Raw genomic sequence first — 12,683 nt, forward strand, 5'->3', positions numbered from 1 at the left:
CGTTCCTTTAAGTGCCATGTCTTAAAGATGAGTGTAGCACATACACCATAAAGACTTACTTTTAAAGATTTATACGAGAGAGCGCGCGCACAGAGGGAGAGGGAGAAGCAGGCTTCCCGCTGAGCAGAGAGCCCCATGTGGGGCTCGATCCCAGGACCCCAAGATCATGACCTGAGCTCCCCCAGGCACCCCATATAAAGACTTAGCTTAATTTCATTTAGCCCCTACCCCAGACGAGAGGCGAGCGTTTCTACAAAGTCACTGTTCTTGGCTCTTTAAAATGAGACCGGTTGCTCCCCAGAAGAAAGCAGTTTTGTTTAAATAAGATTGAGGCTACCTGGACTCCCACCAAACTTCACTCGGGAGTTAAAATACCATTTAATAATGGTTTGGTACTATTTGTTTTGAAGCTAGGGCTTCTCGGTTTCCGGAGGCCCTGGTAAATACCCCCCTCCCCAGCACAATTTCATTCGCTTGATTGACCATACTATGTGCTGAAGGAACTTTGTTTTATTTAACAGTTTTACATTCTTGTTAAAACGTTAAAAAAAGAACAAAGCATTAACACTTATGACAAGAAAGAAGGTCCTCTCCAACAGTATCTACTTCTCTTTTTCCTCTCCCAGCGTGTGTATTTTTCTTTTACCATGTTTATTTCAAGGGGGAAAGTGAGTAGATATGAGATTCCAATAAGTTAATACTAAAAGTTCATAGTGAGCTAAAATATAATTATACCTTGACTACAAAATTTTAAGGTTATTTTTATTTACAAGTTTTGAAAAATGTACATTTTTTTACATGGGTTACTTGTGCAAAGTTAGATTTAGAAGAGTGACAAATACACAAAAGGTGACGATGGAACATCAGACGAAACATGTACAAGCCTTGTCCCACACTGCTACTTAAAGGTACTGTCCTATCTAAAGTATAAAGAGCCAACGAGAGATCACAAACGTGACTTCGAGGTTCTTACAATACTGAAAGGGAAGACGAAACTAAAGCATGCAGCATTAACTCAGGATTTGAGTGGAAAATAGTTTGCCACAGATATGCGCCCTTCCTTGGGTTAACTAAAACTCTAAAAAAATGATGGGGGATTATAAATTTATCTAGGGTGGCACTGCTCCCTTAAAAAGATTAAAGGATCTCCCACCTTCCCTAGCTTAAAAACGAATGATTGTTTCTATTCCTCTGCTCCCACACCTCTTTAAACAGCAAAAACCCAGAAGACTTCAGTATTCTGAAACTTAGCATGGGTGAGCCCAGTGAGTATCTTGCAAGGAGAGGATGTGTCAGTTACAATTATCACTGCATTCCTTTGGCCGAGTCCTTTAACTTTTTCCTTCGTACCAGTAAAAACCGTCTTGTAATTCATTTTGGTTGGATGTTAGTATGATAGCATTTTTAGCCTCCGCTGCTCTTTCAGAATGGATGCTTATATGGATTTGTTCCCCTGTTTTCCATAGGCCATATTCCAAACATTCACTTCTAAATCCAACACAAGTGAAGGACCAGCCAGGATGAAACACTGTAGCAATCCTTTGTTAAAAATAACATCCTGGTCATCAAGCTATGCATAAGCACCACTTGTATAACGATTCACTTTAAAAGCTTAGTGTAAAGTACGGTAACACAATACTGCCCTAAAACTGGAGCTGAGACACAACAGAAAAGGGATGAAGCATTAGTAATGTTCGCACGTAACCCAGGTACAGTACATTTGATCTCGTAGAGGGTGTTTGCTGAGGTTCAAGGAGAGGGTAGAAGGGGTAGGAAAAGCTCGGCAAGGGAAGATGGAAACAGCACGACAGCTATTTTGCTTTTAATAAAGTAATGTAATGACATTGAGGAACAGGAAGGTGACAAACACATCAATATATATTTTCCTTATGACCAGCCTCTTCTTTTGCTGCACCCGGGTCAACAGTCACGCCAGCTCTGTTCTACTATCGCAGAAACACGTTTTTCATATTCCCGCTTGTTCTCCTGGTACAGCTGAGCAGCCTGGCTGTTTGCTGGACTATTGGGATTGGGTTCATCCAATAGGGACTACAGAGACAATTTGTAAAAGGTCAGTTCCTCAATGCAAAAAAAAAAAAATATATATATATATATTCAAAACACTCAACTGAATTGCCCTCAGTAATGGCTAAAGTGGATCTCTTAGCATACTAACCTAGAGTAATATTAATCTGCTAGTAGCTAGGCAAATACGTTTTCTGGGGGCTTGGGTCTTAATGACCTGCCCGTTACCTTAAGTTGGGACTTCCAGAAACAATCCAAGTGCTAACAGAAACATATCAAAGGCCACAGTTGGTCACATTAAGGAAAATTCACCTGTATGGATGTTAAAATGGAAGACACATCATAGGTTGGACTCCAGCGGTTCTGAAGTATGTCCAGACATATGCTACCGTCTGCATAGACTAAGAGCACAGAAGTAGGCATGTTAAACGGAATAAAACCATTCAGATTTTTAACATCACAGTCAAGACAAACATAGTCAAGAATACTTTGCCTGTGAGGTTTAACAAGATTCCTAAACTGCTTCTCAGTTACCTTCCTAAGAAGAATTCTAATCATTGCTAGTGAAATAGTCAAAGAATGTCAAATATAATTGGCATAAAACTAGAAGAAACTTAGTGCACTTTCTTCTGAAAAGACTGCCCTATTAACCAGGAAATCATACGCGTTTTCCAATTGGGTCCCTAGGCATCCAGACACGTGGGAAGTTTATTCCACTACATTTGCAAACTCTATCTCCTATCCGAAGTAACAAAAGATAGCTCGGAGTTCACAAGGTCTCATTTCAGCATGAAGATAAAAATATCTGATATCCCGGAAAATACTTTATTAACCTAAATAAAAAAGCAAGCTGTTCTAGGCTTACTACTAGCCAAAAAAGCAGAATGTAAGTTAGAATCACTGGGCTGCTTTTCCAATACACCGTAGCCCTCAGCCACAGAATCTCATATTCAGCAGGTCTGGAGTGGTGCCAAGGCATCTCTATTTTTAAAGTGTTCCATGGTAATTTTCTTCTGCATCTAAAGTTGAAAACTATTGTTCTAAATAAATAGTTCTAAATGTCGTGAAAATAGTCACAACACAAGACTACCCCAATCCGACATTAACAGGAAACGTCAAGAGCGTCCTTATTTCTGTATAATAAGTAAATGATAAAGATCATCAAAACCAGGAGGCTTGCAGACTCCAAGCCAAAGCAGAGTACCTTCACTGCTTCAGTTCTAGGGCTAGAGATCAAGACAGCAACAGACCATCATGAACAAGTTGTTTTCAGGAAACGGCAAGATGCCTAAACAAATACTCAGGTACTACGGACAAATACACAGGAAACGTGGAACACCTCCCATAATTAGCAGTGTAGTTTAAAATATTGCATTAAAAGTGATACTTGCCATTTGGATGAAACATCTTAGAGACAAATCTAACCGTAGGTGGTTTATTTGGATATTCTTCAGTGAATTCTATTGTAAGCTTAAATGTTCCTGTAGTTAGAAAAGAAAGGTTTAAGAAACAGATTTATCACTTTGTTCAGTAGTACTTTCTTTTTAATGCTACATGACACTTTTTCCAGTACTAAATGAAATAATGCAAAGATAGAGGGTAGAGAGGAAAGAAAGGCCAGGTGAGAGACAAGGTAAGTCATGATCTCTAGGAACTGCTCTAAAAATAGATACTGTAAGAACCACCACCCAACGGGGATTTTTTTGTTTTGCCATCATTCTCCCCCAAACTTAAATACAGTCGTCTTAAGCTCAAAAGTACTGCCTGCAGGATAACTTTAGCCACTGTCCATTTTGAAGATATCCTTAAAATGACAAGAAACTAGAGCCAAAGTTTGGCGCTCTTGCCTCAGAAGACTGAGAGACCTCAAAGGCCTATTTTAACTAGCCGCCATCCTAAACTCTCCAGTGGTTTTGACATGGGCTACAGAGAACGAGAGTACAAAGCCTCCAAAGTCAATGCTAGAAATACAAATCTATAACCAAATTATCTTTAAAAATGGAAGGGAATAAGTATAAAAGTGTTCACCAGCCCCTTTTCGTACAATAGCGACTCTATAATGAAAACACAATTGAATGTAAGCCAGAAAAAACTTTATAGTCTCTCTCACAAATCCTGAAGTATGACTCACAAGGTACTACACTATAAAATCAACTCCATTATTCACACTAATGGAGGGAATTAATGGCAGAAATAATTTAAAAATCACATTAGATTGCATTCATGTCTCCAGCAAATTTATCTTTCTAATGATGTTTGTTTCATTCAATTCTAATGAAATGAATTTATTTTCCTTGAATATGTGTCAACTCAGGTAGCAGGAGGCCCTGACATATACTAGGTTATAGACTTATTTATAAGGAATGAACAAACTGGATCTCATTCAAGAATTGTAAGATGTTCTGATTTGGGGAGATTGTTTCCTTCAAAGTATTTTTAAAATTGGGTTTAATAAATCCAAGAAAACAATTGGGCAACTGTTTATTCCTGACTGAAATCTCTTCAAGTAAACTTAAGCAATCACTGTCCGGCATAAGGTGGCGGATGTTCCACTATTACTCTGGTCCTTTTAAAAAATTTATTCTAATACTATAGACCACACTTCAGGTCGAGTACAACTTGATACTGGTTTCTTCAGAGTCGGCAATTTCCTCCATCAATAGGTTTATCACCACTTAAGAAAAAAAAGACTACATTCTATTGCTAGATCCATTACATAACAATACCAAAGTTTGTTTCCTACCAGCAAACTCACAGGAAACAATTTGCTAAGAGTTGCCCTTAGTATGATGAACGTATGTTCCAAAGTTTCGGAATACTTTATTCCCCAAACTACTGTTACTCCCTAAACTGTGTGAAAGCCAGATTTGAAGATACTGTATATTATAACTAAGGGCAAAAAGTGAAATATTTTGGAATGGACAAACACGCTACAGTCTATCAGAACCTACTTCACCTTATTACCACCTGGTCATGAATCTTCCTATTTGTGAGGAAGAAATATTGGTTCTTCCTTTTCAGTGCCACTGATATTATAATACACAGGAAAAAGCGGGAATGAGTGTTAGAGAGTTCAAAACTTTGAGCTTCCTTATGCATCTCAAGTATAAACACATTTGGCTCAAAGTTGAAATCTGATTAAATTAGAGGTAAGAGATTTATCATCACGGAATTGCTCTAAAAGTGGGCGGATTTAATAGCACACAGGTACTAGGGCCCAGGTACTTTAAATTAAGACCATCATTAAATATGATATCCAAAAGTGGTAAAGCAACACATAAGACAGGCGTTAAGTGGAAACAGTAGAGCACAGTGGGGAAGAGCACAGCCTTGCAGTCAGACCTGGGCTCAGTTCCTTGCTTTGCTACTTACTAGGAGCCACTCGACTTGACTAAACCTCAAGTTCCTCATCTGTAAAATGGAGTTAGTAATAGTACCCACCACATTACATTGTTGTGAGGTTTAAATGAGGGAAATGTGCACAGTGACACAAAGTACGTGCTCTATAAATATGGTAGCTGTAATAATTCTAAAGTTTCACACTCCTAGACCCAGCTGAAGGAGGCAAAACCCAAATATCCCAACTTGACTATCAGTAAGAAATACACAATTAATGAATTTAAATATTAAATACTACTTTCTTTCTGACCTACACCAAACACTCACAGCTGAATTCAAGTTGAGTATGTAGGTTGGTGGCTCTCGAAACCCTTGACTTGAACTTTCTGCCTAATACTCGGCCAGAAGTTCAACACTAGATACCAAGTAAGTTAATCAAGTCTTTTCAAACAGCTCATTTACTATCTTGGGAAGTGAAACAACCTGCTTATGTCTACTTGACTATAAATTAGGACTTACCCCAAATCGTATTTCAAATACGTATTTAAAAGGGGATAGTTCATACTTTTAGCCACATTATACTACTGGAACCTTTTTAATACAACCCTCAATGCAATTTCTGAGATCCAAAACAAACGTTAAGGAAATTTAAAATCCTAGAATATTATGCAATTGAGACTAGAGCTTATCCTCTGGATATTCAGAAGGTTAGGCTTTAAAATAATGGAAGACTTAAGCCTCACTATTGTACACAATCTGTACTGCTTTTGCTCATCTTCCTGAGGAGGCCAAAACATTGTAAAGAAAGTATCAATCCATCTATACAGGGGAAACTTTGTGTTCGATGGCAGAGGCGTGGCAATAAGGAGTGATATGGTTAGACTAGAGAGTGTATGTTCGCTGAAGACATTCACAAAAAAACACCTGCGTGTTTTCTGCCATTTGGCCACCAGCTTGTGACCCCGGAGGAGAAAACAAAGTACATGCACCTAAAAAAAATTTTTTTGATGACCAGAGATTCTGATTTTTAAGATAATACCCAAATACTCCTCATCATAGGATGTATTTACCTTAAGAACACCCTCAGTGGATTTTGAGTGATTAATTTTTAAAAGACTTAAAACCAAATTCTTACAAAAAGCAAATACTAGTATCTTACTGTGTATTAACAATTTTTAGATGATGTGATGGAGAATACTTTATTCCATAGTCTTTGTATTCAGCATCCATGCCAAGATATTTTGATGAGGAAGCATTGCCCCCCAGTGTTTTGTTTGGTAGTGTAAGTTCTTGAGAACATTTTCCTCTTACTTTAAGTGTGTGAAGTTAAGTCAAAATACCTTCAAGAGTTCCTTTTCTTAAGTCTTCATCTCTTTAACTGGGGTCTGGCTGTTCCAGAAATGTCCACCACAAATGATTTACAAGGAAACAGCAAAAGTAGTTTTGGGGTTGTTGATTTATATAATACATTGGAAACAGCAAAATCAATTGTGCCACTTGTCCCTAATGAGGCTTTCCTAGTAAATTCCCTAATTGAAAATAAAGGGTATTAAAAAATGGTCAAAATATTTTTTTGTAGCCACAGCCCATGTTCTAGACACCTGAGGAAGCATCCATGGATAGCAGACTGCTCAAGAGAATGAATCAGAAAAGGGTATTGTTATTTAGCTGGAGTAGTTCCTTTCAGTAATGCCAGTATGGAGATACACATCATCAAAAACAGAACCGGTGATGTCAACGGGGAAGATCCAGGTAGATAATGGATTCCTTAAGTACCTTCTCAATGCATACCACTTAAAACGAGTGAAGCACCCTTGAAATATTTAAGTAGCCAATCCTCCAGCAAAGTGATGTACTATTAATAAAGCTGTGCCCAGCATAAAGCCGTCTGAGTAAAGTCAGGAGGAAGAAAAGAAGCCAATGAAAATAAAGCCTGCCAGGGCTAAAGCAAACACAGTTAATCTGCACACAATGCTTAGGTATAAAGAACGAGCATCAATCTAGCAGAGGAAAATTAAGTCGAGCTAGCTCTTGCTATGGATCAGTTCAAACGATTTACTGCACCAAAGGAGTATGCCTTTAGAATCACTCTCTTGCTGTCATTTCTTTTTATTGGAGCACTGAAGGGCAGTGACATTTACCCAGGGGGTGGAGGCAGGGAGGAAGCTAAAAGTATTCAGGTGACTGTCCACAGTCTCCTAGGGAAATCTGAGTATTTGAGACAAATCCGAGAGCTGGCTGATACTGCCCTTCCTCACCACATCTTGCAGACTGGTAGAATCAGAGAGCAATCGGACTCGGCAATAGAAGTATATACTTAGTAGTTTGCAGAAGTGTTTTTGTTCCCACCTTCAAACTGAGCTCTGTGTATGAGTGTGTGCATGTGTGTGTGTGTGTATCAAACGCTAAATGAGTAAAGGAAGATGGTCACTGAAAAAAGTAACAAAGCTCCTTTGCTTTTTTAACTACCTCAAATATTAAAGATGTCGATCAGTAGTTCAAATACTTTTAATTGTGTCTGAAATGTATTAAGCTTTCCAAGAACGACTACACACGCATGCACACAACTGAATGTACATAAAACCGTATCGATGTCAAGTTCCTGGCTGTGATACCGTAGTACAGTCATTCAAGACATTACCAAAGGGCTGGGGGAATGCGTGAAAGGTATACAAGGTCTCTCTGTATTAGTATTATTAATTACAACCGCACATGAATCTGTAATGATCTCAAAATAGAAAGTTTAAAGAAAAACTTAAAAAGCAAGTAACGTGTTTTTAAAAGTCAAGCCTAAATCCATTAAAAATCCTGTACCTATAGGTACACAGAGTACCTTCAAGTAGGCTGGACACTTCTCAAGAGAGTACATTAAGGCTCCCCTCAATTCTGAAGCTGCTTTGAGAATACTGACCATAAAGTCTTGATAAAAGCCCACTGAAAACTCATTCAAAAATAAGAAACAAGGTTATATTCAAACTGGCCATTAAAGGTGCCATTAAAGACCATCTTAGAGCCGTGAGGCTGACAGGTATTCAACGCCAGATTGTAGAAACCAGATAGTTCTGTGCAAGGAACTCTCACACCCATCCAACACCCAACAAACACATATTAAGCACCTGCTGAACACAGTTCCTGCCCTTGTGGTAGAATTCCCAACTAGGTGGTCTCTGGGGTCTCTGAGTCTATCAGCAAGTGGTTGGGTTGATACTAAGTCAGTATCTAGACAGGCTGCTGAACTGAGCAGGATCACAGCCCAGACCTCAAAAATCCTTAACATCAGTGCTATGAGGCTCCTTCTAAAAAGTGACTGCCTTACCCAGATTTTTTTTTCTTAAAGAAGCAAGCAAGAAAAAAGGTGCAGTTCTAGTCCAGCGGACAATGGCCAGAACAACCTGCCACGTATGGGAGTTCACTCAAGCCTTTAGCAGGCAGAGGCTAGGGAGAAGCGGGTTCTTAAGTAGGAGGCACTTCCAGGACGACTGGGAACCCTTTCCCCCAGATGATCAGGCTCCTGAAAGGTGGGTAAAGAAACTCTCTTACCGTCCTCAAACGGGGTCCCTTCGGGCCTGCAACACAGAGAACAAACAGTCAGTTCCCGCTTCAGGGGCTCCCTTCCCCCTTAAGACACTGCTATCCCCAGCTCTGCCAACTCTCCCGCTGGGAAACCACCGCTTCCTGGGTCAGAAAGCCACTACAAATGGATGTTCGGGGCTCGGAAAGCCGGCGCAGGCCGCCGCGCCTAACCGCCACCACTCCCCGCTCCGCCCCCCTCAGAACCCCAAACGGTTCCCCGGGCAGCGGGAACTGAGCTAATCGAGGCACAGGCTCCGGGGAGGCGCCTAGGCCCAGCCGGACCCAAACATTCCCCCTCTCCCTCTCCGTCCTCGCCGGGGGCCGGTCCCCGACGGCAGGCTGGGCCGGCCCGAGTCCCCCACCTCTCGCCACCTCCCGGAACGCAGACTCACCCGAAAATGACCGCGTTCCAAACCATTATGTTGTTCTCGGACGGAGCCCCGCTGACTCCGGCCGGAGGATCCTCCTGCAACCTTCAGGGAAACAGACAGGGGCTCCGCAATCCGGCACTCGCGTCCGCTCCGGGCCGCCCCCCACCCCCCCGCACCGCACCCGGCCCGCCTCGGGACCCGCCCTGTGCCCCGCCTGGCAGCCCCCCGGCCTCGGCGCTCCTCCGTCGCTTTACCTCTTGAAGTCCCTCATGAGGCGCCGCCGAGCCGGGGTGGACATATCTCTAGCGGGGTCAGGGGTGGGGCATACACCGAGGTCTCGGGTCCCGGCGGAGGCTGAGGAGGCCGAGGAGGCCGAGGAGGCTGAAGGAGCCGAAGCGGCCGCCGAGGAAGCGCCCAGAGGAACGGCACTGCCCCTCCGAAGTCGAGGGTCGGTCTGGCGCCGGCTAAGCACCACCCCGGAGTAGATGGGGGCTGAACCAACCTGGAAGGAGAGGGGGGGGGGGAACACCGAACGCCGGACAGGCCGTACCAAGACGGGGGGGGGGGGGGTGGCCGGGAAAGTTGCTTAGGTCATTAAACCCCAGCGGGAGGCGGGGAGCGCCGGGCTGGTGCGGGAGTGAGAGGCATGCAGCCGGCCGAGCGGAAGCCTGGAATTCACTAGGAATTAGTGGCGGAATGGGGTCCGTCTCCACCTGCCCAGGCTCGGACGAACCCTGGGAAGCTTTTTTCTGTTTTTTCTTTCTTTCTTTTTTTTTTTTTTGAGATCAGATCACTTACGACAGTGCGCACTGTGGCTGGGGGCGGCGGGGGGGGGGAGAGAAGAAGGATGGAAGTCCCTAAGTAGAAGGGAGGAGACAGTGGGTGGAGGCAAATCTGGTTCTCGGAAAGCGGGAACTCCAGGGACCCGGGAGGCTGGGGAGGAGGGTGTGTGACTGGTTCAAATCACTGAAAATCAAAAGAATAAATCGGCTTCGGCTATGACAGGGAGCTGTGGGTCCCTCGTCTATGAGATGAACGTGCGGGATTCCGGTCCCAATGTTTAGGCCAATGATCACCCCCAAGCAGGATAAAATGGTGGTGTGTGTCCTGGGGGAGGGAATGAGAGCTTAAGGCAAGCACAATGAGGTTTTAGCTCTGGGCACTCACAATTTGGCTCTGGAACCACATTTCCCCTTGGCAGTTCAACAAGCCAAGTGGCTACTATATATTCGGAAGAGTCCAAGGTGTGAGAATATCCGACTGCGGAGAATTGCAAGGGCAGAGAGTCTGAAGTAAAAGTAACGGTAAGACGCACGTGAAAAAGCTGCAGGTTGCAGAGAAGAGTCACAGTTAGTATGTGGACCTGCAAAAGCAATAACAGTTTTAAAGAATAATTTGTAAAGGTCAACCTCAAATAACTTAGAAGGTAGGCAAAACACTCATTTTAAGAATTTTTGAAAATATGAGAAAGGTAAGTTTGGGTTAAGTCATGGAGAGTTTTGAACGTCAAGCTAATGGATTCCTTGGAAGGTGGCTGTGCATAATTAGAGTCGGGCTAGTCAGAGATGTGGGTCCCAGGAGAGCAGCTAGGAGACACTTGAAGTAGTCTAGGTGAGAAATACTGAACCAGGCAGTGACAACAAAAACGGAGGGGATGGGATGAATGGAGAGGACTCAGCAACAGATTGAACTTGGAGGCAAGAGAGAGGAAGGAGTCAACAATGACTGGAGTTCTAAGCCCCAAGATACCTGGGGCTTTGAAGGTGCCACGGACAGAACTCGGGAACAGAGCGGGGAGGGGGGCAGTTTGGGGACTTACTGAGTGCAATGACTTACTGAGTGCATGGGACTGGTGAGAAATCCGAGCAGAGATGTCCGTAAGATATCAGATGTGCAGAAATTTGTTTCTAAGGTGGGAGGTGGGAGACACTTGATGATGGTCGTGATTCTAGCTGCTGTTTAAATACAGGTACTTTCATGGGAAAGGATTTATATCTCCCATTGACACCAAGATATCAGGAGCTAAGGCAAGTCTCCCTAATAGCATCTCACTGTGACTGTGGTGGGCAGGGGGTACAAAAATAAGTTGAAAAATCTCCTTTTCCTCTCATCTAGTAACTGGCAGTCTACTAATACACATGTAAGCTACAAAAGCAAGTGCATTTGTTTTCAATTGCTACTTAACAAATCACCACAAGCTGTTGGCCAAGTTCAATGCCTTGCAGTTGTAAGGACTGAGGCCCCCATTTGCTCACTGGCTGCCAGCCAGGGGCCATTCGCAGCTCTTAGAGGTCACTCACATTCCTTGCCACGTGGCCTGCTCCATTTTCAAGCCAGCACCTGAGAACTTCTCTCCCATGAAATCCCCCTCACACTTGGAATCTTTCTTCAGGAAGAGCCCAGTTCACTTTAAGGGCTTATCTAATTAGGTCAGGCCCACCCTGGGTTACCCCCCACCCCCAATATCATCTGATCTGGGACCTTAATCACATCTGCAAAATTCCCTCACAGCAGAACCTAGATTAGCGTTTGAATAACTGGGAGAAGGTGTGTGTACATCCATGGCCAGGGATCTTTGAACTCTGCCTGCCAGAGCAGCGCCAAGAAACATAGCAGAAGCGTGTGAATCTACAAATGCGGAGGGACCGCGCAGCGGGGGAAACCCTCAGTCTGGTGGGGGTTAGAACGAGCTTCCTGGAATGGGTCTGTTTCAGTTTTGTTTCAACAGAAGTGACAACAGGAAGAGACTTCCCCGGGAGAGAAGTCAAGCAGTTTCTATGAGCGCAACAGCATGAAGGAACACGTGGAGCTCAAGAAGGTTCTGGGGATACTGGACAGACTAGCAGGGCTAATGGGGGATGATGAGACCCCTGCTTGGAAAAGTGAGGGGGACAGAAGTTGGTTAGATGCCCTCAAACACAAGGATGAGGGCTTTAGGCTTGATAGGGGGCTTTTAGAGGTTTTCCAGGTCTATTTTGCATAGGTGCTGAGAAGCTGCCTATACCGTACTGGAGAGCAGGGAAGGGGCTGGGAGGGGAGGCTCCTGCTGCTGGATAGAAATGTCTGAAACTCACTGAAGGCCAGAGATGTAGCTGGGTTTGTTGTGGGCTTGTTTATTTTCTGAAATTCCTTTGCCCTAGCTCATGAGTAGCTCTCTGTCTAATCAAGAAAGCTCGGGGACACGAACCACAGCAGTTTGGGAAGCCCCGTGGCACCAGGGGATGGGGAGGGCAGGCCCTGACTGCACGGTGGAATCCCACTGCAGAAATACTGTGCCCCCACATTCCTCACCAGAAACAGCGTTGTCATAACAAGCAGCAACACGGAAGATCGTTCTCTAGCACAGATGATTATCGGGCTAGAACATGCTAACTA

At 43.6% G+C, this 12,683-nt stretch overlaps 1 protein-coding gene across 1 annotated transcript; it reads right to left on the bottom strand.

Annotated features, from left to right (window-relative positions):
* Positions 1-481: 481 nt before the first annotated feature.
* On the bottom strand, positions 482-9,814 carry UBE2A (ubiquitin conjugating enzyme E2 A). The gene is made up of 6 exons (XM_032391430.1): positions 9,563-9,814; positions 9,330-9,410; positions 8,905-8,930; positions 3,417-3,506; positions 2,338-2,426; positions 482-2,049 (listed from the first exon to the last, which is right to left on the bottom strand). Exons 1-6 carry the CDS (start codon positions 9,604-9,606, stop codon positions 1,921-1,923), a joined length of 459 nt encoding a protein of 152 aa, XP_032247321.1. The 5' UTR covers positions 9,607-9,814; the 3' UTR covers positions 482-1,920.
* Positions 9,815-12,683: the final 2,869 nt, after the last annotated feature.

Source organism: Phoca vitulina, unplaced genomic scaffold, assembly GCF_004348235.1.
Source record: "Phoca vitulina isolate PV1807 unplaced genomic scaffold, GSC_HSeal_1.0 scaffold62, whole genome shotgun sequence".
Classification (NCBI taxonomy): domain Eukaryota; kingdom Metazoa; phylum Chordata; class Mammalia; order Carnivora; family Phocidae; genus Phoca; species Phoca vitulina.

What these genes read in the sequence shown, in the direction of transcription:
- UBE2A (XM_032391430.1), bottom strand. Translation starts at nt 9,606, where the DNA reads ATGTCCACCCCGGCTCGGCGGCGCCTCATGAGGGACTTCAAGAG. An exon ending in AGGGACCCCGTTTGAGGACG is followed by an intron (nt 3,507 to 8,904) that starts GTAAGAGAGTTT and finishes TTCTAACTACAG; the next exon opens with GAACATTTAAGCTTACAATA. An exon ending in TAAGATGTTTCATCCAAATG is followed by an intron (nt 2,427 to 3,416) that starts GCAAGTATCACT and finishes CTGTGCTCTTAG; the next exon opens with TCTATGCAGACGGTAGCATA.